This window comes from Melanerpes formicivorus, unplaced genomic scaffold (assembly GCF_026170545.1).
Source record: "Melanerpes formicivorus ecotype bairdi unplaced genomic scaffold, bMelFor1.0.p_v2 SCAF_96, whole genome shotgun sequence".
In the NCBI taxonomy this organism is placed as follows: Eukaryota; Metazoa; Chordata; class Aves; order Piciformes; family Picidae; genus Melanerpes; species Melanerpes formicivorus.
The window spans coordinates 1,395,281-1,418,774 of NW_027142448.1; the positions used below are offsets into that span (position 1 = coordinate 1,395,281).

At 52.9% G+C, this 23,494-nt stretch overlaps 1 protein-coding gene across 1 annotated transcript; it reads left to right on the plus strand.

The window, feature by feature from the left end:
- The first annotated feature begins 1,334 nt into the window (after positions 1-1,334).
- ITFG2 (integrin alpha FG-GAP repeat containing 2) lies at positions 1,335-22,874 on the plus strand. The gene is made up of 12 exons (XM_068166075.1): positions 1,335-1,526; positions 4,803-4,898; positions 5,350-5,391; positions 6,325-6,502; positions 6,815-6,954; positions 10,526-10,674; positions 13,381-13,475; positions 17,399-17,452; positions 19,127-19,218; positions 20,260-20,377; positions 22,326-22,499; positions 22,633-22,874. Exons 1-12 carry the CDS (start codon positions 1,431-1,433, stop codon positions 22,779-22,781), a joined length of 1,383 nt encoding a protein of 460 aa, XP_068022176.1. The 5' UTR covers positions 1,335-1,430; the 3' UTR covers positions 22,782-22,874.
- Positions 22,875-23,494: the final 620 nt, after the last annotated feature.

Here is a 23,494-nt window from a genome sequence, read left to right on the forward strand (position 1 = left end):
TTGCTAGGTTGGAGCTAGCTTAAGCTGTCAACTGCCCTGCTCCCTGCAGGGTGAGGCAATGCCATAGGCTTCAGTGGGATGGGGAGGAGGGGTAGGAGAAGAGGTAGGATAAAGTGCTTGATGGGTTATCACATCTAATCAAGTCATTTTTCTTAGCAAGGCTGCAGCATTGCCATGTCCTGCAGGTACTTTCCATGAGTACTCAAGAGTGCTGGCCCTCTCTGGGGGAAAACTCTTACAGTCTTCCACCAAAGCAAGTACCTCTGAAGGGAATCTTATGGATGGCTGATGGAAAAAGTGTGGAGAATGTCAGCTGAAGTGACGAGGGGATTTTCAGACAGTAGCTAAGGGGAGCAGGAGTGCCAAGCAGAGTTGTTCTTTCCCAGCATGGAAATAACTTGTTGAGAATTGCTGGAAATCCGAGCTTCTGTGGTTGAGACTCCTGTTGCTATGAAAGCAAGCAGAGGGCCATGTCCTAATGATATCCATCTCTAACTGAACAAGCATCTCAAACTCTCCCACAGGTATGACAGTTCTTCAACATGCTTTTTGAAAGCAAAAAGGGGGATTAGGAATTCAATGCTCTGTGATCTACGGTGGGTGTGTTAAGTGTAAGCAATGACCAATTTTTGCCCTCATTTTTATTGCACAAAAGGAATGGTAAGAATGTAGATCTACTAAGGACAGAAACCATGCCCTGTGCAGGTAGAGCAAAGGAGCTTCTATGCTGCCTTCAAAAAGGGGTGTAGCTGTCAGCTGGCAATGGCACACTGGGGTTTGTAAGTCAGGTCATGCATGGGAGCTGCACCTCCCACCTCTTCCTTATGTCCTCCCAGGAAAATGCTTCAAATAAAGCTGACTTTATGAAGTGCATTCATCTGTCTCAGTTCGTGAAAGGCTTCATCCTGCCTGCCACACATCCTGTCCTTGAGCTGGCTGAAAAGGCCTGCTTTGCTGTTGGGTCTGAAAGTGGGAATAGCCCGCCCTCCGCCAGGGCCGCCACCCTGCTCGGTGCTGTCGGGCAGATGACCGTGTCCTCGCGTCCGCCCAGCAGTCCTCTTTGCGGAGGAGGGGGGTGACAGAAGCGGCCCCAGGCCGGGCTGCCCGCGGTGCCAGCGCACAGGGCATGCTTCCAGGGCCGGAGCGTGAGGCCGGGGCTGGGCCCGGCGGCTGGGTGGGAGCGGGCCCCTTGTACGCTGCAGCCCTCCCGCTGGGCGCAGGGGGAGGTGCGGAGCGGAGCGGGGCGCAGGGGGAGGTGCGGGGCGCAGGCGCGGTGCGGGCGCTCCTCTGCAGGGGCTGCCGGGAGCCGCGGCCCCGCCTCCCCCGCGCGTGACGCCGCCGCCGGGCTGCACCCGTAGCGCCGGCCCCGCAGGCTGGCGGCTCGCCGGGCGGCCGGCGGCAGCGCTTCCGCCTCTGCGGGCGGCGGGGCTATGCGGTCGGTCAGCTATGTGCAGTGCGTAGCGCTGGACTTCGGTGGCAGCCTCTTTCCGCACGCCATCTGCCTGGGGGACGCCGACAACGACACGGTCCGGCGGCGGGGGCTGGCTGCGGAGGGCGGCGCGGGCCCGGCGGGGAGGCGGTGATCCCGGAGCGGGCCGTGTTCCGCCGCGGGGCTCGGGCGAGCCGGTGGCGGCGGGGCTCGGGTGGCGGTGTTCCCGCGGTCGGAGGACTGGGCCCAGCTTGGCTATGTGGCTGGAGCCGGTGCTGCTTGGGGTGCCGCCCTGTCCATCAGCCTGGGGGGCTCCATCAGCCTGGGGAGCTCCAATCAGCCTGGGGGGCTCCATCAGCCTGGGGGGCTCCATCAGCCTGGGGAGCTCCATCAGCCTGGGGAGCTCCAATCAGCCTGGGGAGCTCCATCAGCCTGGGGGGCTCCATCAGCCTGGGGAGCTCCATCAGCCTGGGGGGCTCCATCAGCCTGGGGAGCTCCATCAGCTGGGGAGCTCCCGCAGCCCCTCTCGGAGATAGGCAGTGGCACCAGTGTCAGGCTGCAGGGAAGGAGCTGGAAGGGGGGAGGGGGGAAGCACCAGAGCGGGTAGGGCTTCCGTTCCGTAGGAGACTGGGAGCCCGGTGGGTGCTCTCACAACGCTGGAGACAGCTTGGATCTAGAACCACAGAACTCTCCCAAGTCTGGCGCTGAACCATGTCCCTCTGCAGCTTCTCTCTGTCACTCGGATGGCCCTCAGAAATCCCGTGCAAACCGAACGTTTCAGTGATTCTGGATGGTAGCTAGCCAGTACTTCCATCACCATTAAACGTGCCGCTAATGCATGGGCCCTGGGTGATGGACAGCTAGTGGGAAGGCTAATTTCTGGTCTCGAGGAGCATTCTTCTGTGGTGGTGGAGAAGTAGAGGTGTGGGGAAATGGATTCCTGGGGCACAAACAGTGCCTCTTGACTCATATGATGGGTGCATGTGCCTCAGGAACGTTGCTGTTGGCTTGTCAGATGGTTAATTCTGGTAGGTTAGATTTGTCTGTCACCTATGTGTGTATATGTTAGCTAAACCAGGTGTGTCCCTTTTCATCTGAGCTGGTGAGGCCTCAGCTGAATAGGTTCTGGGCTCCCCAGTTCAAGAAGGACAAGGAACTACTGGAGAGAGTCTGGCAGAGAGCCACTAAGATGCTGAGGGGATTGGAACCTTACAGGGAAAGGCTGATAGAGCTGGGGTGCTTTAGCCTGAAGGAGACTGAAACTTAATGCTTCAGTATGTAAAGGGTGAGCATCAGGAGGATGGAGCCAGGCTCTTCTCAGTGGAGTCAAGTCACAGGACAAGGGGCACGACCTGGAGGTGCCACCCACATAACATCAGGGATAATTTCCTTACTTTGAGGGTGGCAGAGCACTGGAACAGGCAGCCCAGAGGGGTGGTGCAGTCTCAAATCTCTGTCAGGTCTCCAAACACACATGGAAGATGCTGCCCTAGCAAGGGTTTTGGACTAGATGATCTTCAGAGGCCCCTTCCCACCCCTACCATCCTGTGATTCTGTCTGTGATTCTTTCTCTCCTCAGCAGTCAAATTTTATGATAGCTCTGCCTGGCTATTCTGAAAAGCATCAAGGCTGGCAAGGCAGTAGATTTTCCCCAGAAGTTCCAAAATGTACACAATTTCAGTCCACAGAGATACAGAAGAAGAGATAATAGCACCAGGCTCATCAGCAGGGGAACAGGCTCATCATCAGCAGGGGAACAGGCTCATCATCAGCAGGGGAACAGGCTCATCATCAGCAGGGGTGGCTGATGAGCTTTCTGAGTCCCCTTTAAAATAATAACCATAATTCTGAAAGGCTTTCTCTGTTTCATCAGCCAGATTGAGTGGCCAGTATAAATCTGATGTAAGAGTTCTTGAAGCATCTTTTTGGAGGAGTGCATTTTCCCTGTTGCTGATTCAGGAAAGAACAAGTCAGTCTGGATTGAAAGATGGAAAAGGAGGTGATGGGGATTAGAGCAGGATGGGATGTGCTGCCCAGGGAGGTGGTGGAGACACCGTCCCTGGAGGTGTTCAAGAGGGGATTGGATGTGGCACTTGGTGCCATGGTTTAGTCATGAGGTGTTGGGTGATAGGTTGGACTTGATGATCTCTGAGGTCTTTTCCAACCTTATTGATTCTGTGATTCTATGTTCAAACAGCCAGTGACACAGCTCTGAAGGAATGTCTAGAGAAGCAGTGAATAGAATAGAATAGAATAGACCAGACCAGACCAGACCAGGTTGGAAGAGACCTTCGAGGAGATTGTGTCCAGCCTATCACCCAACACCATTTAATCAACTAACCCATGGCACCAAGCACCCCATCCAGCCTCCTCCTAAATACCTCCAGGGATGGTGACTCCACCACTTCCCTGGGCAGCACATTCCAATGGGCAGTCTTTCTTGCTGGGAAGAATTTCTTCCTAAGTTCCAGCCTAAACCTCCCCTGGCGCAGCCTGAGACTGTGTCCTCTTGTTCTGGTGCTGGGTGCCTGGGAGAAGAGACCAACCCCCACCTGTCTACAACCTCCCTGCAGGTAGTTGTAGAGAGCAATAAGGTCACCCCTGAGCCTCCTCTTCTCCAGGCTAAGCAACCCCAGCTCCCTCAGCCTCTCCTCACAGGGCTGTGCTCCAAACCCCTCCCCAGCTTTGTTGCCCTTCTCTGGACACCTTCCAGCAAGTCAACCTCCTTCCTAAACTGAGGGGCCCAGAACTGGACACAGGACTCAAGGTGTGGCCTAACCAGTGCAGTGTACAGGGGCAGAATGACCTCCCTGCTCCTGCTGGCCACACTCTTCCTGATGCAGGCCAGGATGCCATTGGCCTTCTTGGCTGCCTGGGCACACTGCAGGCTCATGTTCAGCCTACCATCGACCAGCACCCCCAGGTCCCTCTCTGCCTGGCTGCTCTCAGCCACTCTGACCCCAGCCTGTAGCACTGCCTGGGGTTGCTGTGGCCAATGTGCAGAACCTGGCACTTGGATGTGTTCAATCTCCTGCCCTTGGCCTCTGCCCATCTGTCCAGCCTGTCCAGGTCCCTCTGCAGAGCCTCTCTACCCTCCAGCAGATCAACTCCTGCCCCCAGCTTGGTGTCATCTGCACATTTACTGATGATGGAATGACAATATGTTACTTGAAGGCCCTGCTCCCCAGCTTGTTTGTGTGAGAGAGTGGAGTTAGGGCATTTGTTTTTCCCCAGACATCACTGATGTTAGGCTGTCTCTTTGTGTTTTGCTTTGCTGCTTCTTCCCCCAGCCTGGTTCTGTAATTACTGCTGTGTGGGAATACTGTTCCTGGAGTTGTGAATTCCTTCTCACTGGCCCTGTTCTCTCTCACAGCTGAATGAGCTGGTGGTGGGAGACACCAGTGGGAAGCTCTATGTTTACAAGAACGATGACAGCAAACCCTGGGCTGTGCGATCTTGCCAAGGAATGGTCAGTTTCTAAGAGCCTTGTTTAAGGGTTGGGCCTTAGGGGCTGTGTGCAGCCAGCTATTCTTAACCACTGTGCAGCAGGCCATAGGCTAGAGGGGAATGGCAGCCAGAACTGGTTCTAATTCCTTGCCTGTAGTTTTGCAAGACCCTGCCTTTGCCCACAGCTGCACCCAGGGGCTGGAAGTGCTGAGCTAAGTGCTGAACAAGCAGAGGAGCTGGGATTCTATCCCACCTGGGTCCTGTTCCTTTGCTCTGTGGAGTTTGTCCCCAGGGCTCTGGGCAGTTGTTCAGCTGATGTGGTTCCATTCCTGCATCTGTTTGCTTTGACCTTGAGAAGGCTTTGCAGAGGTCAAGAGAGAGTTTGTGAGGGGGGAGGGGACAGAGCAGAAGCTTGTCCCAAAGTCCTGGTTTGGATTGCCTTCTCTCATCAGTGGCCTTCCTTTTTCTTGCAGCTCACATGTGTTGGTGTGGGAGATATATGTAATAGAGGAAAGGTAAGAGCAGCCCAACTCTGCCCAGCTGTTTCTGTCAGACTGGTAAGAGGTGTTCAGGGAACTAGGGTCACATCATGAGCGTGGAGGATAGTTTGCAGGTGCTTCCTCTCCAGGGTCTGCTTTTGCTCACAGGGTTTCAGTACTAGTGTTTTAAAACCTTACTCTCTTTAGGTATAACCTCTGTCTTTCTGTGAGCTGTACACAGGTTCTAGGGAGCAAGGAAATTCACCTTACCTTCAGACAGCACTGTTGAATTCTGTGTCCCCTTGTGTGAGTACCACAAGGTTTTGGTGGTTGGAGGGTTGCTCCTTTTCCTCCTCATTGGCTTTTGTCCTGCTCTGTGCTGGTCCCTGCTGTGGGTCATGGCCCTTCTGCCACTTGGCTGTGTGCATTGGAGGTCATCTAAGCGTGCCTGAGACACAGAACAGTCTGGAAGTCCAAGCAGATTCCATGGGGCCTGATCTGACACCTTCTGCTGGATTGCTGTTTCTAGGGTTTAAAGCCAGGACCACTGAATCCAAACGTCCCAGAGTTCAGCTGGTTGGTTTTGCTGGGTGAAATGTAGCTGTCACATTTAGCATGTGCTTCTAATTTAATTACCTTGCATAAACATGTAATTTATCTGCCTGCTGTGGCTGTTGTGTGCTGCAGTGAGCAGCAGAGCTGAAGTGAGCACTGAGGACGCCACATGTTGGTGGAGGATTGCATGCACCTCTCAGCTTGATATCCTGGTGTGGCAGGTGTAGACAAGAAGTTTGGACCCTGCAGTACCTGAGTGGTTTCAGTGCTGGCCAAACCCCTGCTGCTGTGACCTCTGTAGCAGTTAGTGATCTTGGTGGACCTATCCCTCCCCCCTTCCTGCAGCCTGCTGTGTGACAGCTTCTGCAGGTTCTACAAGAGGCAAGATGAAAAGGTTTTCCTCTCCCCTCTCAGAATCTCGTGGTGGCAGTGAGTGCAGAAGGCTGGTTTCATCTGTTTGACCTGACTTCTCCAGCTTCAAAACACCCAGATGCCTCAGGCCACCCTGAGCTGGCCGTGACAGAGGAGCAGAAGCCGGTGTTCAAGCAGCACATCCCTGCCAACACCAAGGTCATGCTGATCAGTGACATCGGTGAGCTGCTGCGGGGGCACAGTCTGAGGGCGTTGGTGGGGAGGAGGCGGCAGGGGGGTGGAGGGAAAGCATATGGGGCTCAGAAGGAAGTTACTGCCTTGCTGAAACAGGTGCTCTAACAAATCACAGCCAGGCCTTGGAGGAGAGAAGCAAGAGCTTCAGGAATTGTGCTGAAGTGCAAGCTCTTACTCCAGGACTGGGATCCTAAGGGATGCTGCCTGATGGAAACCAGTGCAGTAATTGCTGAGTGCTGGGGGGCCTGGGGTTAGAAGACTGTAAGACAGCCTGCCTGTCTCCTTCTATTCCCTGCAGATGGAGATGGGAAGTGTGAGCTGGTGGTGGGTTACACAGACAGGGTGGTACGTGCCTTCCGCTGGGAGGACTCCTCGGAGAGTGCTGACCATGTCTCTGGGCAGCTGCTCCTCCTCAAGAAGTGGCTGCTGGAAGGGCAGGTAAGGAAACTGGCTGTTTGCAGCACGACTGGCATGCAGCTGTCAAGTGTCTCACCAAGGGAGGAAGCACAAAATCTCAGTCCTGTGAACACAGCCACTGTCATGTTGGAAGTGGTACAGGCCACCCAGTCAGGATGATGAGGCTGGTGAAGCACTCTACAAGCAGCTGTGAGAGGTTTCACACTCTTCTAATGGTGTGGGGGCTTTCAACTTCCCAGATGTCTCCTGGGAATACAGTACTGCAGAGAGACAACCATGCCAGTGGTTCCTTGAATGTGTGGGAAGTAACTTGTTAACACATCTGGTGGTGGAGCCAGCTGTGGAGAAAGCCCTGCTGGATGTGCTGCTTGTTGACAGGGAAGGGCTTGTTGGGGATGTAGTGGCTGGAGGGCATCTTGGCAGTAGTGACCACAGAATGATAGAGCTTTCAGTTCTCAAGGGAGCAAGGAGGGGGTAGCAGAACAGCTGCCTTGGACTTCCACAGGGGCAGATTTTGCCATGTCCAGGAGGTGGATGGACAGAATGCCTTGGGAGGCTGTCCTGCAGGGCAAAGGAGTCAAACAGGGCTGGGAACTTCTTCAGGAGGAAGTCTTAAAGGGACAGGCCATCCCCGTGTCTCCAAAGCCAGGCTGGCAAGGAAGGAGACCTGTGTGGTTGAATAGAGAGCTTTGGGTGGAGCTCAGGACTAAAAAGAGAGCTTGTGGCCTGTGGAAGAGGGGTTGGGCTACTCAGGTGGACTATAAAGGTCTGGTGTGACACTGTGGGGAGAAAATGAGAAGAGCCAAAGCCCAGTTCAAGTTTAACCTGGACACTGCTGTGAAAGGCAATAAACAAATGTTTCTGTAAATACAGCAGCAGCAGAAGGAGAGCTAAGGAGAATTTCCATCCTTGATGGACACAAGAGGAAACACAGTGACAAAGGATGAGGAGAAGGTTGAGCCACTCAATGCTGCCTTTGTCTCAGTCTTTAGTAGTAAGAGTAGTTGTTCTCTGGGTACCCAGCCCCCTCAGCTGGTAGACAGGAAGAGAAAGGGAATGAGGCCCCCATGCTGCAAGGAGAAATGGTTTGCAACCTGCTGTGCCATGTAGATGCACACAAGTCTGTGGGACTGGACAAGATCCACTCAAGGGTGCTAAAGGAGCTGGCAGAAGAGCTCAGCAAGCCACTCTCCATCATTTTTAAGCAGTCCTGGATAACTGGTGAGGTCCCTGTGGACTGGAGGTTAGCAAATGTGACACCCATCCACAGGAAGGGCCAGAAGGAGGATCTGGGGAACCACAGGCCTGTTAGCCAGCCCACAGAAAGTCATGCAGGAGATCATCATGAGTGGCATCATGTGTCACACATGGGACAAGAAGATTGAGCCCAGCAGCATGGGTTTATGAAAGGCAAATCTTGTTTGACCAGTGTGATCTCCTTCTATGACAAGGCCTGGTGGTGGATGAGAGAAAGGCTGTCAGTGTTCTCTGCTGACTTTAGTAAGGGCTTCAACACAGTTTCCCACATCATCCTCCTGAAGAAGCTGACTGCTCATGGCTTGGATGGGTGCACACTCTGTTGGGTGAGTGCCAGGCCCAGAGAGTCAAATCCAGTTGGCAGCCAGTTCCAGGTGGTGTTCTGCAGGGCTCAGTACTGGGGTCTGTTCTCTTTAGCATCTTTGTCAATGATGTGGATGAGGGAATTGAATGCACCCTCAGTGAGTTTGCAGATGACACCAAGTCAGGTGAGTGTGTCAGTCTGCTGGAGAGCAGGAAGGCCCTGCAGAGAGATCTGGAGAGGCTGGATAGTTGGGCTGAGGCTAACTGTATGAAATTCAACCAGGTCAAGTGCTGAGTGCTGCACTTGGCTCACAAGAGCCTAGTGCAACACCACAGGCTTGGGCAAGAGCAGATGGAGAGCTGCTCATTAGAGAAGGATGTGAGGGTGCTGACTGACAGCTGGAGGAATATGAGCCAGCAGTGTGCTCAGATGGCCAAGAAGGCCAGTGGCACCCTGGCTTGTATCAGGAATAAGGTGGCCAGCAGGTGCTGGAATGTGATGGTCCCCTCTGCTTGGCACTGCTGAGGCCACACCTCAAGTACTGTGTTCAGCTTTGGGCCCCTCAGCACAAGAGGGACGTGGAGGTGCTGGAATGTGTCTAAGGAAGAGCAGCTAAGCTGGTGAAGGGCCTTGAACACAAGTCCTGTGAGGAATGCCTGAGGGAACTGGGGTGGTTTCATTTGTAGAAGAGGAGGCTGAGGGGAGCCTTCATTGCTCTACAGCCACCTCAGAGGCGGTTGGAGTGAGGTGGGAGTTGGTCTTTCTCACATGCAACAAGCGACAGGACAAGAGGAAATGGCCTCAGGTTTTGCCAAGGGAGGTTCAGGTTGGATACTGGAGAAAAACTCTTCACAGAAAGTGTTACCAGGCATTGGAGCAGGCTGCCCAGGGAGGCAGTGGAGGAGTCACTATCCTTGGAGGCATTTAAAAGATGCATGGATGTGGTTTTTAGCAGCCCAGAGGAGAGAGACTTGGGGGTGCTGGAGGAGGAGAAGCTCAACAGGAGCTCTCAGTGTGCACTTGCAGCCCAGAAAGCCAATCAGATCCTGGGCTGCAGCAGGAGAAGTGTGGCCAGCAGGGCAAGGGAGGTGATTCTCCCCCTCTGCTCAGCTCTGGGGAGACCCCACCTGGAGTACTGCTTCCAGTTCTGGAGCCCCTATTGCAAGAGGGATCTGGAGGTGCTGGAAGGTGTCCAGAGAAGGGCCAGGAGGATGAGCAGAGGGCTGGAGCACCTCTCCTGTGAGGACAGACTGAAGGAGTTGGGGCTGTTCAGTCTGGAGAAGAGAAGGCTCCCAGGTGACCTCATTGTGGCCTTCCAGGATCTGAAGTGGGCTACAGGAAGGCTGGGGAGGGACTGCTCAGGATCTCAGGGAGTGATAGGACTAGGGGGAATGGAGTGAAGCTGGAGGTGGGGAGATTGAGGCTGGAGGTGAGGAGGAAGTTCTTCCCCATGAGAGTGGTGAAGCCCTGGAATGGGTTGTGCAGGGAGGTGGTTGGGGCCCTGTCCCTGGAGGTGTTTAAGGCCAGGCTGGCTGAGGCTGTGGCCAGGCTGATGTAGTGTGGGGTGTCCCTGCCCATGGCAGGGGGGTTGGAACTAGATGATCCTTGTGGTCCCTTCCAACCCTGAATGATACTGTGATACTTGGTGCCATGGTTTGGTGTAATTTAGTAGTGTAGCAGTAGTGGGATTGTGAGCTCTAGGCAAGTGGTTGGACTTGATCTCAAAGGTCTCTTCCCACCTTAGCAGTTCTGTGATTCTGTGTGGAGCAGCTGGTGGGTTGGTGTGGGAAACACTTGGCTAGAGAGCAGTAGTGTGAAATACCAGTGTTGCTAAGTGGCTTTTGGTAGGGGAACAGCCTTTTTACTATGGCATGGATATTTGGCCTTGAGCTGAATTTGTTCTGCTCATGCTCAGCTTCCTCAGAAGGTATGCCAGAGGCAAGTTTAGAGGCAAGGAGCACAGAGAACCTTGCTGAGGTGTTCACAAAGTTCTCAGTTCAACTCTATCCATGTTTTTCTCTGCCAGTACAGGTGGACAGCCTCTCTGTGAACCCAGGCCCTGATGGCTCACCAGAATTGATGGTGTCTCAGCCAGGCTGTGGTTATGCCATTCTGCTGTGCACCTGGGACTCTGAGCAGCAGGCCGCAGCAGAGGGGAGAGACAGCTCCGCTTCAAGCAGGTGAAGAGCGTTATTCCATGGGGTAGACGTGACAGTAGATGTGACAGAAGTACACAGCAAAGATGCTGCAGGCAGGCACCAGCACAGCAGCTTGCTGGGCAGAGCTGGGGTGTGGCTGGCTGCTGGCCTTGCTTCAGTGACCTGCTCTGCTGCTGGGAGTGCATGACTGAAGTGCAGCTGCACCTGAGCTTCTATGAACACTCTTCATCTGTTTATCACAAACCCAAATGCTGCTGGTTTCTCTGTACCCCATTCTCTTCTCACTAGGTTGGGCAATAAGAGCAGCAAAAGCAGCTCACTGAGGGAGTTAAGGCAGGGCAGTGACTGGCCTAGGTCTCCAGAGGGAGAGCAGTAAGGCAATGTGGTGATGTATCTACTGATGGGAACAGTAGAGACTAAAAGGGTGGGCCAAGCCCACTTGGTCTGAAGCCCATGGTGATGTTTCAGGTTCCTTCACTTATTTCTTCCAGTTCAAGGAACTGGAGGTTTTCCTTACGAATTCTTCACTTGGAGCCTGCTGGAGCACTGGACCAGGCTACCCAGAGAGACTACGGAGCCTCTGTCTCTGAAGGCTTTCTAAACCCACCTGGACCTGCACCTTTAGCCTTGGTGATACTGTGATACTCCAGGTGATGCAGCACTAGCCAGGGGGTTGGACTCCATGATTTTCAGAGGTCACTTCCAGCCCCTACCCTTCTGTCATGTTGTGAGAGCTCTGCAGTCAGTGTTGTCAGTTGCAACCAGAGCGACTGGGATGAGCCATGAGGAGATTGCCCTTGTCTCTGGAGGGACCTCGTGGGGAAGCTGAGGTGTTCTGTGAGCTTCTAAGGCAGATAAGAAAGCTGTGCCAGAGGGGAGCTAGGCAAGGCTTCTTAATGTCTCATAGACCTTAGTGAAATGGAACCCTCCTAGCCAGAGCCAGGTGAGGCATCATCTCTGACCAACCTGTCCAACCCCAAATGAAAAGCAGCCAGACTTACATGGCAGTAGTGTCTCTGTCCGGAGACTCAGTTCTCTTAAATATTCCTGTGATGTGAAACGAGAGGCACAAATGAGGCCAAAATATCAACAGCTAGACTATTGATTACATAAATAAAGTGGCCATAAGAAGGGGAGAGGGAGAAAATAGAGAGGGAGAGAGAGAAGAGAGAGAGAAGAGGAAAGGAGTTATATTACCACACCCCTCATCCCCCCCAAGACAGTTTGAGTCTGGGGAGGAAAGATGCTGCAGGAGATGTTGGGTTGGTACAGGAACGGTGCTGAGGATCTGGCTGGAGAAGAGCTGTGGTCCTCTGGGCAGCCTGGGTCTGTAGAGAAAGGGTGCTGAGGCTTTGTCTGGAGAAGAGCTGTGGTCCTCTGGGCAGCCTGGGTCTGTAGAGAAACAGTGCTGAGGCTTTGGCTGGAGAAGAGCTGTGGCCCTCTGGGCAGCCTGGGTCTGTAGAGAAAGGGTGCTGAGGCTTTGGCTGGAGAAGAGCTGTGGTCCTCTGGGCAGCTTGGGTCTGTAGAGAAAGGGTGCTGAGGCTTTGTCTGGAGAAGAGCTGTGGTCCTCTGGGCAGCCTGGGTCTGTAGAGAAACAGTGCTGAGGCTTTGGCTGGAGAAGAGCTGTGGCCCTCTGGGCAGCCTGGGTCTGTAGAGAAAGGGTGCTGAGGCTCTGTCTGGAGAAGAGCTGTGGTCCTCTGGGCAGCCTGGGTCTGTAGAGAAACAGTGCTGAGGCTTTGGCTGGAGAAGAGCTGTAGTCCTCTGGGCAGCCTGGGTCTGTAGAGAAAGGGTGCTGAGGCTTTGGCTGGAGAAGAGATGAGGTCTTTTCTCCGGAGCAGCCTTGTCCCGGCTTTCCCTTCCCCGCGGCATGCTCCGTCTCCTGTGTTTTCCTTCATCTCCGTTTTTCTTCTCAATAGCCAGTAGTGGCTCCAGTCTTTTATACAGTTTTTAGTCCTTAGGTATGTGTCCAAGTATTGTCCCTCAGGAATTCAGGAGCCAGGAAATCATCCTTAGGTAAATGTCCAGGTATCGTTCCCCTGGAAATCTTTCTGTGTATTGCTGTGTGTTTGGGCAAGGTTCTGGATGGAGGTGGGGGGAGCCCTCCGCCTCCTCCGTCTCCATCCAGACAAGCCCCCACACTCCTTACACATCAGGAAACAGGTGGTGAATCCATTGTGTCACCCTGCCCAGGGTACTTGATGGGTGGAGATTATCTTGCCCTGAAGGCGTGATGGCTGGGTCCGTGGGTCCATTGTTGTAGTCCTGTGTTATCACAATGCAATCCCAAGCTGATTTGCATCCAGGATTGGTCTTTGCACCTTCCTTCCAGCGGCTCTGCCCAACACATATCAGCAATTGTCTGGGCAAGCAGCAAGTGATTTTATCTTTGTTTAGTCACACCAAGAGAGACAAACTTTCAGTCTCTCACAAGTAGTTATACAAATTGTCTGTTTTCTTTCCTTGATTGGATGGCTTGGTTTACTGAGCTTTGTTTGGGTTTTGGAGCTCCTCTCACTTTTCTGCTCATTCTGGCTCTGCTTTGCAAACATCCTATCTGGGTTAGCCTGCATGCCTTTGTTGTTACCACTGAAGGGCTAAACTATGCACAAGCTCCATCAGCTTCTGGATTTGTCGAGCTTCAAAGGACACTGCTCTTGAGGCTGTGGTGGCACAGGTCCAGCCCCTGTTGCCTGGCACCTCCCTGACGTGTGTCTGTGCTCTGCCTAGCGAGGCTCCTGTGCGGGACGTCGTTCTGCACCAGACGTCTGGACGGATCCACAACAAGAACGTTTCCACTCATCTGATTGGCAGCATTGGCCGAGGTGAGAGATGAGGCCCTCGGGGTCTCTGGCCCAGCAGTTGGCCCCACAGCTTTTCAATACATCAGTCCAGCATCACAGTGAAAAAACCCAGTGGAAGGCAGCTACAAGAACAGAGAGAACTCAGCTTCTGTTAGCTAGTGCCAAAAGAAAGACAGCTGGGTATTTAAGGGTGAGAGGAAATGGCCTCAAGTTGTGCCAGGGGACATTTAGGTTAGACATTAGAAGAAACTTCTTCACTGGAAGGGTTCTCAGCCACTGGAGTAGGCTCCCCAGGGAGGTGGTTGAATCCCCATCCCTGGAGGTGTTTCACAGACGCAGGGCTGTGGTGCTGAGAGCCAGGGTTTGGCACCAGGCTTGGTAGAGTAAGGGGACACTCTTACAGTGTTTTCCCAAGCAAAACTATTCTCTGACTCTGTTTGCATTCTGTTTTTATAGCCTTGTCCTTCCCTGGGTAGTTCTTACTCTCCACCTAGCACAACAGAGACTGCAGCATCCACTTTCCTGCCTTGCTCCTGCAGATGTTTTTGATCTTTGCTTTTGCATGGCTGCCACTTATGCCCTCTTCCTATCACAGTCTCACAGTATCACCAAGGTTGGAAGAGACCTCAAAGTTCATCCAGTCCAGCCTGTCACCACAGACCTCATGACTAGACCATGGCACCAAGTGCCACATCCAATCCCCTCTTGAACACCTCCAGGGATGGGGACTCCACCACCTCCCTGGGCAGCACATTCCAATGGCCAACAGCTCTCTCTGAGAAGAACTTTCTCCTCACCTCCAGCCTAAACTTCCCCTGGCACAGCTTGAGACTGTGTCCTCTTGTTCTGGTGCTGGTTGCCTGGGAGAAGAGACCAACCCCCACCTGGCTACAACCTCTCTTCAGGTAGTTGTAGAGAGCAATGAGGTCTCCCCTGAGCCTCCTCTTCTCCAGGCTAAGCAACCCCAGCTCCCTCAGCCTCTCCTCACAGGGCTGTGCTCAAGGCCTCTCCCCAGCCTTGTTGCCCTTCTCTGGACACCTTCAAGTCTCTCAATGTCCTTCTTAAACTGAGGGGCCCAGAACTGGACACAGGACTCAAGGTGTGGCCTAAGCAATGCAGAGTACAGGGCACAATGATTTCCCTGCTCCTGCTGGCCACACTGTTCCTGATGCAGGCCAGGATGCCATTGGCCTTCTTGGCCACCTGGGCACACTGCTGGCTCATGTTCAGGCAGCTGTCAATCAGCACCCCCAGGTCCCTCTCTCTTTGGCAGCTCTCAGCCCCTCTGACCCCAGCCTGTAGCTCTGCCTGGGGTTGCTGTGGCCAAAGTGCAGCCCCTGGCACTTGGACTTGTTGAATACCATCCTGTTGGCCTCTGCCCATCTGTCCAGTCGGTCGAGGTCCTTCTGCAGAGCCCTTCTGTCCTCTAACTGACCAACATCTGCTCCCAGCTTGGTGTCATCTGCAAACTTGCTGCTGACTGACTCAATCCCCTCATCCAGATCATCAATGAAGAGATTGAACAGGATGGGGCCCAGCACTGATCCCTGGGACACACCACTGGTGCCTGGCTGCCAGCTGGCTGTGGCACCATTCACCACCACTCTCTGGGCTCAGCCTCCAGCCAGTTCCTAACCCAGCTCAGAGTGCTGCTGCCCAAGCCAGGGGCTGACAGCTTATCCAGCAGTTTGCTGTGGGGGATGGTGTCCAAGGCCTTGCTGAAGTCCAGGCAGACCACATCCACAGCCTGCCCCACATCCACCAGGCAGTCACCTGGGCATAGAAGGAGATCAGGTTGGTCAGGCAGGACCTACCCCTCCTAAATCCATGTTGGCTGGACCTGAGCCCTTGCCCATCCTTCAGGTGTGCAGTTATTGCCCCCAGGATAATCTGCTCCATCACTTTCCCTGGCACTGAGGTCAGGCTGCCAGGCCTGGAGTTTCCAGGTTCCTCCATCTGACCCTTCTGGTGGATGGGGACCACATTATTCCCCAGATGTCTCTTTTCCACTGCCACCTCTTTATTTTTCTTGCTTTTGTGCTTTTCAGCATTTGATTCCTGATACTTCACAGCTGTACCCTGTTACTGCTTTCCCTGTGCAGTCCCAGCATTTCCACATTCCATTTGTGCCACTCTCTTCCCAGTGTATTCTGTTCAGCTGGTTTATGTAAACTCTCCCTAGCTGCTTGCTCCTCATAACTGCTGTTGTCTCCAGACTTTCCTTACACCTTGCCACTGGTTCCCTTGGGTAACTGTTTTATCTTTGACCTGTGCCTGGTGCACCTGCTGAGCCCCATTTTGGTGCCTATGGGGAATAAGCAGCTCTCACTGCCCCTTGGAGTGTCTGGGCATAATACAAGGCAGAAAATTCCCAGTGCAGGTCACTTTCTCATCTGCAGCTGGCTGCAGCTAGCTGCATTTGCTCTGTCCAGGTATGACCCCCTGCACTGCTGTCCAAGAGCAGTTTAGGCTGTCCAAAGTAGTTGGAGCTGGGGGAGAGGAACACTCCACTGAAACTCCTCCTCTTCCCCTTCCCCAGAATGCTCTTTTCCCCCAGTTCCAAAGCCTGACATGTTTTCAGCACCTTGGATGCTGCTATGAGAAACATAGCCAACAAGAGTGTGAAGCCAATTTTTTCTCTGCATCCAAAGCCCTGCATCTAATGAGAGGTGTCTGTGAAAAATGAGGGCACATGGAATAAGGGATGAAGGAATGCTTGTGGAAAGCCTCCAGCTGCTGTGCTGTCACTAATGAACCAGGTGAATGAAGTGTGCCACATTGAGCAGTTTGTATGGGGGACACAGCAGGTCTTCAGGCCCTGGCCTGTCCAGGTGAATGTCAGCTAGGAGCAGTAGAGCACTCAGCCAGCAAACTCTGTGCTTTAAGCTGATCTGTGGCAGTGATGGAGAATCACAGAGTCATTTTGGGGGGGAAAAGACTTAAGATCATTGAGTCCCATTCTGCCAAGGCTGGTGCTAAACCATGCCCCTCAGCACCACATCTCTGCCTCTTTTGAACACCTGCAGGGGTGGGGATTCAGCCACCTCCCTGGATAGCCTGTTCAGTCTTTGAGAACCCTTTCAGTCAAGAAGTTTCTTGCAGTATCCAACCTGAGCTGCCCCTGGTGCAGTTTGAAGCCATTTCCTCTCATTCTATCACTTGTTATAGGGAGAAGAGACCAAGTGCTACCTGGCTCCAACTTCCTTTCAGGGAGCCGTAGAGAGTAAGAAGGTCTCCCCTCAGCCTCTTACTCTGGAAACCTCGGGGAGCCAGTGTTAACTCCTTCACTGTCACTGAAAAGATTAAGTGCAGCCCTAGTTGAAACCATCTCCAGTCCTCCCTACCAAGTGTGACCTCACTGTCAACACTTGAACAGGCATGTCTTTTTTAACTGGAGGAGAGGGACCTGAAGGGTCAATGCCACTCAGTGGTCAGAGGATTCTCCCCTTCAGATTTCACTTTCACACTTGTCACTTCCATCCTGCAGGCAACTGATACACAGGCTTTGGGGAGGATACTGCTTGCCACTTCATAGCTGTAGATAGCCCAGGAAAGGCAGAGCTGAGTGTGTAGATGAGCATGAAGGCACATGTCTAATGTGCTCTTAAATCAAGGGCTCCCTAGCAGTTCACTGAAGTCAGAACTGCCATGGGTCTGCAAGTGCTTATCTGGTCAGAGAGGCTCCTGGGAATAGCCAGCAGAACCCAGCATGCCTCTATCAGTGCAAACTGGACTTTGAGATGCCAGTGCCCTACAAAGGAAAGTCAGCATGAAGTACAATTGGTTGCAAGCATCTGCAGACACCTGCTAAGCGTTGTCAAGGCTCAGCAGAAGAGGGGGCAGGACACAGAACTCAGCAGGATGGATCAGCATCTCACTTTTTTCAGGAGAAGTGGCAGAAATGCTCAGTGCTCATCAACTCTAATTCTCTTCTGCACTCACAGGCTGCTCCAGTGGGGAGAGTGGCTCAGGTCTCTTTGCCCTTTGTACTCTGGATGGTAAGTGCTACCACTGTCCTGCAAGAACAGTCTGTCACAAGTTCAAAGTAGGAAACCAGGGGTTCAAAGTAGGAAACCAGGGGTTCAGTGCACTTGGTTTTGAGAGAAGAGGGAGCTGGCCTTCAGAAATGCTTCCTGGATCTGAAGGAAGAGATTCTGACTCAGACTGCTGCTGCTCACATATTTTACACATGAAAGCTAAGACAGGAGCCCAGGTGTGACTGTGGGCAAGTGTCCCATCAACCAGGCATGTAATAACGTGCCTGTACCTGAAGCTATGGTGGAACATGAAAGCTCAGCCTGTCTTTCTGTTCCTTACTGAGCTGGGTCTGACACTGCACAGACTTGCTCTTCCCAAGGAAGTTGTCTTTCCTGCCTGTTGCTAATAACTGCCTTTCTTCCCTAGTACATTCTTCCCATCTGTGGATTGCTAAATATTTTACAGACTCTAATTATTGCATGGTCCTGTGGCTTGTGAGGGTGAAGTATTAAAGCCATGCTGCAGCGAGCAACCAGGAAATAAAGAGGTTAGCTCATTGGCCCAAAATCCTACAAAAAGCTTGAGAGTGAGACCAGGTCTCTGATCTGCTGGCTCCTAAGTTGCCAGTTTACCCAGTGGTTGAACAGCTGGCTGAGATGCCAGTTCAGCAGTGCCATTCATGGTAGATAGGAGCCTCTCAGCCACAGCAGGGGTGTGTCCTTGTGCTTGAAGGACTTGGGTTTCTTCCAGAAGCAGCAGAGGAAATGGATGCTGGAACTTGGATATTTGTAGGGAGGTGCTGGCCTCACACAGACTTGAAGGCAGGTTCTCTGCTGTGCCTCTGACTGAGAAGTGATAGAGGACTCACTTGAGTGAGCTGAATGCAGGTTTCTGTCCAAAAAGCTGACAGTGTGGAGATGCACAGCAATGCTCCGCTGCTCTCTCCCCAGACAGGCAGCCTGGCCTGTTTGAGCCAGCTGTCAGCCTGCCCAGTGACAGTCCTGACAGGGAACTTCCAGTTACTCTTTGAGTCTGAACTCTGAAGCTTCTGCATCTGGCCAGGCTTCCTGCCTCACTGTTGTTCACTCATGAGCTTTACAAGGCTGAGGGCACTGTGAGAAGCTTCATGTTCCAGTCTCTCATGGCCATACACACACATGCACCTCCCCCACTACTATCTCAGTACTGCTGGATGACAGAGAAGTGGCACAAGAGGTAAGTGTCCAATGTCCAATGTGGTTTGAGCAGCCATGAGGCTGCTATTAGAAGCCTGTGACATTATCCAGCCAGCTCCCAGCTGATAGCTGTCAACATCCTGTCCTGAGATCCCATCACCTGTGGCATACAGTGAGAAGATTATAGTTACTCACTGTCTCCTGTGAGAACTTCTCACATGCTTTGGGAAGCTGCTTTGGGCAGGTTTGGTTTTGTCTTACAGCACAATCCAGCTAGCAGAGATGTTGTCATTTCTCTGGGTTTGCAGCTCCTGATGACAAGACAATGGACTGTTGTCCTTCCCAGGAGTGAGACTCTATGCTCTGTATTCTCCCCAGCCACAGCCCCTACAGTGGGCCCAGCTGCTCTGCCTGCAGACCCTGGGTGTGGAAGGGAGCACAGAGCCCAGAGCCTGCAAACATCTTGCTGCCTTTTAATACTTCCAAGACAATATTTTGTGGTTTTGTTTTCCACTTCAGGGACATTGAAACTCATGGAGGGAGCAGACAAGCTGCTCTGGTCTGTGCAGGTTGATCACCAGCTGTTTGCCCTGGAGAAGCTGGATGTTACTGTGAGTGTCTGAATGGAGCTGGGAGGGATAAAGACAAAGGGGAATCAACATGGCCTTGTGTGTGTGGAAGGGCAGAGAGAGAGCAACTCAGCTGGAAAGGGGTGGGATTATGTCAGGATGACACAGAGTGCTCTGACTGCCAGTGCATTCTGCACCCATGTCAGTCTGTCCATCTGTGAGAGGGTGAGGTGTGTCTGCCTGTTTAACCTGGTGAGCCCAGCAGCCTGCTAGAAACTTTATCATCTCCCAGCTGCTCTTTCTTGCACATTAATTGTATGCAAGATCTTGCAGTACTTAAGGATTGCAATGGAGAAGATGGTCTCCAAGTGCAAGAAGGCTGGGAAAGTGTATGGTGTCTGGATAAGGCACCCAAAAGTGATACCTTGTTGGCATGTGTGGTGGGTTAACACCCACTCTGAAAACAGGGGAGAGGGCTTGTGGGTGCTTTGCCCTCCCTGCAGGGTGTTTTCCCCCTGGGAAGCTGAGTCTGTCCCACTCCCCACTCCCTGCCCAGCTAGGGTATAAAAGGGAGGGCATTGGAGTCATTAGCTCTCCTTTTTGGCTTCTGCCTCTCCTGGATGAGAGCTACTGTGGCTGCCCTCCTGCTCCTCTGCCACGTGGTTGGGCCTGACCCTTCTCCCTGCTGCCTCTGTGCCTCTTCAGAGAGAGACTGGTTTTGTATTCTTCTTCTTTGTCCCCCTCCCACCCATCCTTGTTCCTTGCCCTTGTGAACCTTACCTGTTATATATATATATAGTGTTTAAAGAAAACTCTTTACCTCTCTACTTCCAGGCTGACTCCAAATGACTGCTTGGTGGATTTGCTCCTTCCCTTTCCTTTTTTCTCCCTCTCTGTTGGGAGGGAGGAGGGGGGAGCCGGGGAGACATTCTCAGCCTGGCCCCCATCTGAGCTCTTAACTCCCAGTTAAGGCTCAAACCAGTGCAGCATATTAGTGCTGTGTCTCTAACGAGCAGGAAGCTTGTTGGCTGGCTGTGGGGGCAGTTCTGTCTGTGCTGACTGGCAGTCTGGCTGTTCCTGCAGGGCAACGGGCACGAGGAGGTGATCGCCTGCGCGTGGGACGGGCAGACGTACATCATCGATCACAGCCGCACTGTTGCCAGGTTTCAGGCGGACGAGAATGTCAGTGCCTTCTGTGCAGGTGGGAGCCTGAGCACAAAGCCTGCCCTCACAGCCTTGTGCTGTCAGAGCTACTGCTTCCCTCTGGGGGACCTGGGATCCTTTCTCCATCTGCAGTGGAGAGGGAGCCCTGGGTGCATACTGCAGAGGGCTTAGCTAGTTTTCCCTTTGGTGGCACCTGGGGAAGGTAGGGATGAGAGGCTGTGGTGCTGAGCACTGTCTGTGAGGGGTTTGTTGGTTATTAGCACTGTCTGTGAGGTGTTCTGCACATTGGCCACAGCAACCCCAGGCAGTGCTACAGGCTGGGGTCAGAGTGGCTGAGAGCAGCCAGGCAGAGAGGGACCTGGGGGTGCTGGTTGATGGTAGGCTGAACATGAGCCTGCAGTGTGCCCAGGCAGCCAAGAGGGCCAATGGCATCCTGGCCTGCATCAGGAACAGTGTGGCCAGCAGGAGCAGGGAGGTCATTCTGCCCCTGTACACTGCACTGGTTAGGCCACACCTTGAGTCCTGTGTCCAGTTCTGGGCCCCTCAGTTTAGGAAGGAGGTTGACTTGCTGGAAGGTGTCCAGAGAAGGGCAACAAAGCTGGGGAGGGGTTGGAACACAGCCCTGTGAGGAGAGGCTGAGGGAGCTGGGGTTGCTCAGCCTGGAGAAGAAGAGACTCAGGGGTGACCTTATTGCTCTCAACAACTACCTGAAGGGAGGTTGTAGACAGGCAGAGGTTGGTCTCTTCTCCCAGGCACCCAGCACCAGAACAAGAGGACACAGTCTCAGGCTGTGCCAGGGGAGGTTCAGGTTGGATGTTAGGAAGAAGTTCTATACAGAAGGAGTGATTGCCCATTGGAATGGGCTGCCCAGGGAGGTGGTGGAGTCGCCGTCATTGAAGGTGTTCAGGAGGAGACTTGCTGGGGTGCTTGGTGCCATGGGTTAGCTGTTTAGGTGGTGTTGGATTGGTTGATGGGTTGGACACGATGATCTTGAAGGTCTCTTCCAACCTGGTTTGGTTTATTCTAATAAAGGTTCATTCTAATAAAGGGTTTTTGGGTTATTAGCACTGTCTGTGAGGGGTTTGTGGGTTATTAGCATTGTGTGTGAGGGGTTTGTTGGTTATTAGCACTGCCTGTGAGGGGTTTGTTGGCTATTATCACTGTCTGTGAGGGGTTTGTGGGTTATTAGCACTGTCTGTGAGGGGTTTGTTGGTTATTATCACTGTCTGTGAGGGGTTTGTGGGTTATTAGCATTGTCAGTGAGGGTTTGTTGGTTATTAGCACTGTCTGTGAGGGATTTGTTGGTTATTAGCACTGTCTGTGAGGGGTTTGTTGGTTATTAGCACTGTCTGTGAGGGGTTTGTTGGTTATTAGCACTGTCTGTGAGGGGTTTGTGGGTTATTAGCATTGTGTGTGAGGGGTTTGTGGGTTATTAGCATTGTCTGTGAGGGGTTTGTTGGTTATTAGCATTGTGTGTGAGGGGTTTGTGGGTTATTAGCATTGTCTGTGAGGGGTTTGTGGGTTATTAGCACTGTCTGTGAGGGGTTTGTTGGTTATTAGCATTGTCTGTGGGGGGTTTGTTGGTTATTAGCACTGTCTGTGAGGGGTTTGTTGGTTATTAGCATTGTGTGTGAGGGGTTTGTGGGTTATTAGCACTGTCTGTGAGGGGTTTGTTGGTTATTTCCTTGTGTTTCTTTTCTTCCCCTTTTGCAGACTTCTCACCTGTTCTCAGGTGGGGTCCCATAAGCCAGCCTGAGCCTTGCCTCTGCTCAGTCCCCTCTCTCAAACCTGCAAGCAGCAGCTTGCAAATCCCCAAACCCTGTGCATTAATAACAGTTGGGAGACACTTGCTGGAGTTGTTTCAAAGGGACTTCAGACATCCCAGCCCTATCCATGCCACTCCTCTGGCTGCACACTGCTTTGCTTTACCCATTTGCTTTGTCTGGTCTTTTGGAAGTTGCTCTCCCCACTTTTGCTTTCTGCAGGTCTCTATGCATGCAAAGGAGGAAGCAACAGCCCTTGCCTGGTTTATGTCAGCTTCAGTCAGAAGATCTACATCTACTGGGATGTGCAGCTGGAGAGAATGGAGTCCACCAACCTCCTGAAGATCCTGGATCGTGACCCAGAGTTTGGAAGTCTCCTGCAGCAGCTGGGTGTTGGTGAGTGCAGGTGAAGGATGTACAGGGAAAAAGACAGGCAGGTGATGTGCTAGGAACTGGAGTTCCAGGTACACCCTGGGGCAAGGGGGCTTGTTGAGAATCCCTAACAGCTGCCTTTCTCTCTTTCCCTTAGAAAGAAGTGATGTTTCTGCTGTCAGAGAGCTGATTCACAAAACATTGTATTTCCCTGAGAAGCATCATCTGAGCAGCCCCTCACAGTGCCAGGACCCTGCTGGAGCAGACTCCTCTACCCACCACACTGTCAGCCAGGACCCCATATAGCCAGTTATATGGAGGCTTGACATCTTCAGTACTGGCACAATCTCTCCTCTGACTGGAACTGGGCATCTAATAAAGATGAAGCTGTTCTTTTTCCCTCTCTGTCAAGGCTTCCAGACAGCAAAGGCTGTGCAGGCTGGGCTCTCTGGAGGGATGTGCTTGACTGTGGACTTGGGTGAAGGTGGTGGGGTGATTGGCTTTTTAGCTGAGGCCAGGGTCCTGGTCACTGGCCTTCCTTTGCCAGTTCCCTTGTGCCCCGCTAGCCAAAGCTAGCTGTGGGTGACCAGGAGCACCAAGGACACGCAGAGAGAGCGTAGCTGAGCTCTCTCTGTGTTTGGCCTGTTCTTACAACTGCTCTGGTGATTACTTCTGAGTTCTTAGCAGGGTCACAGTGCAGGAACTGAGTTCTGGAGCAGGCAAGGGCCTTCTCTCCCGTGTAGATGCTTTTGGAGTAGACCCAGGTGTTCTTTGCTGTGATGCTGCTCCTCTACCAAGCATTTTCAAACCAGCTCCTCAGAAGAGGAGAGATGTGTTAGAAGAACCACAGCTTTCACTAACAAGGTATGGAGAGGTGTGATGGTTTAACCCACCCACATCAAACAAAGCTCACCTGGATTCAGCTGTACTGGCTCCAGCTGTACTCAAGGCATCGATTGTCTCCGTTTCCTTGGGCAGGGTGATCCCGTAGGTGAGTGACTTAGCAAAGCAGCCATGAG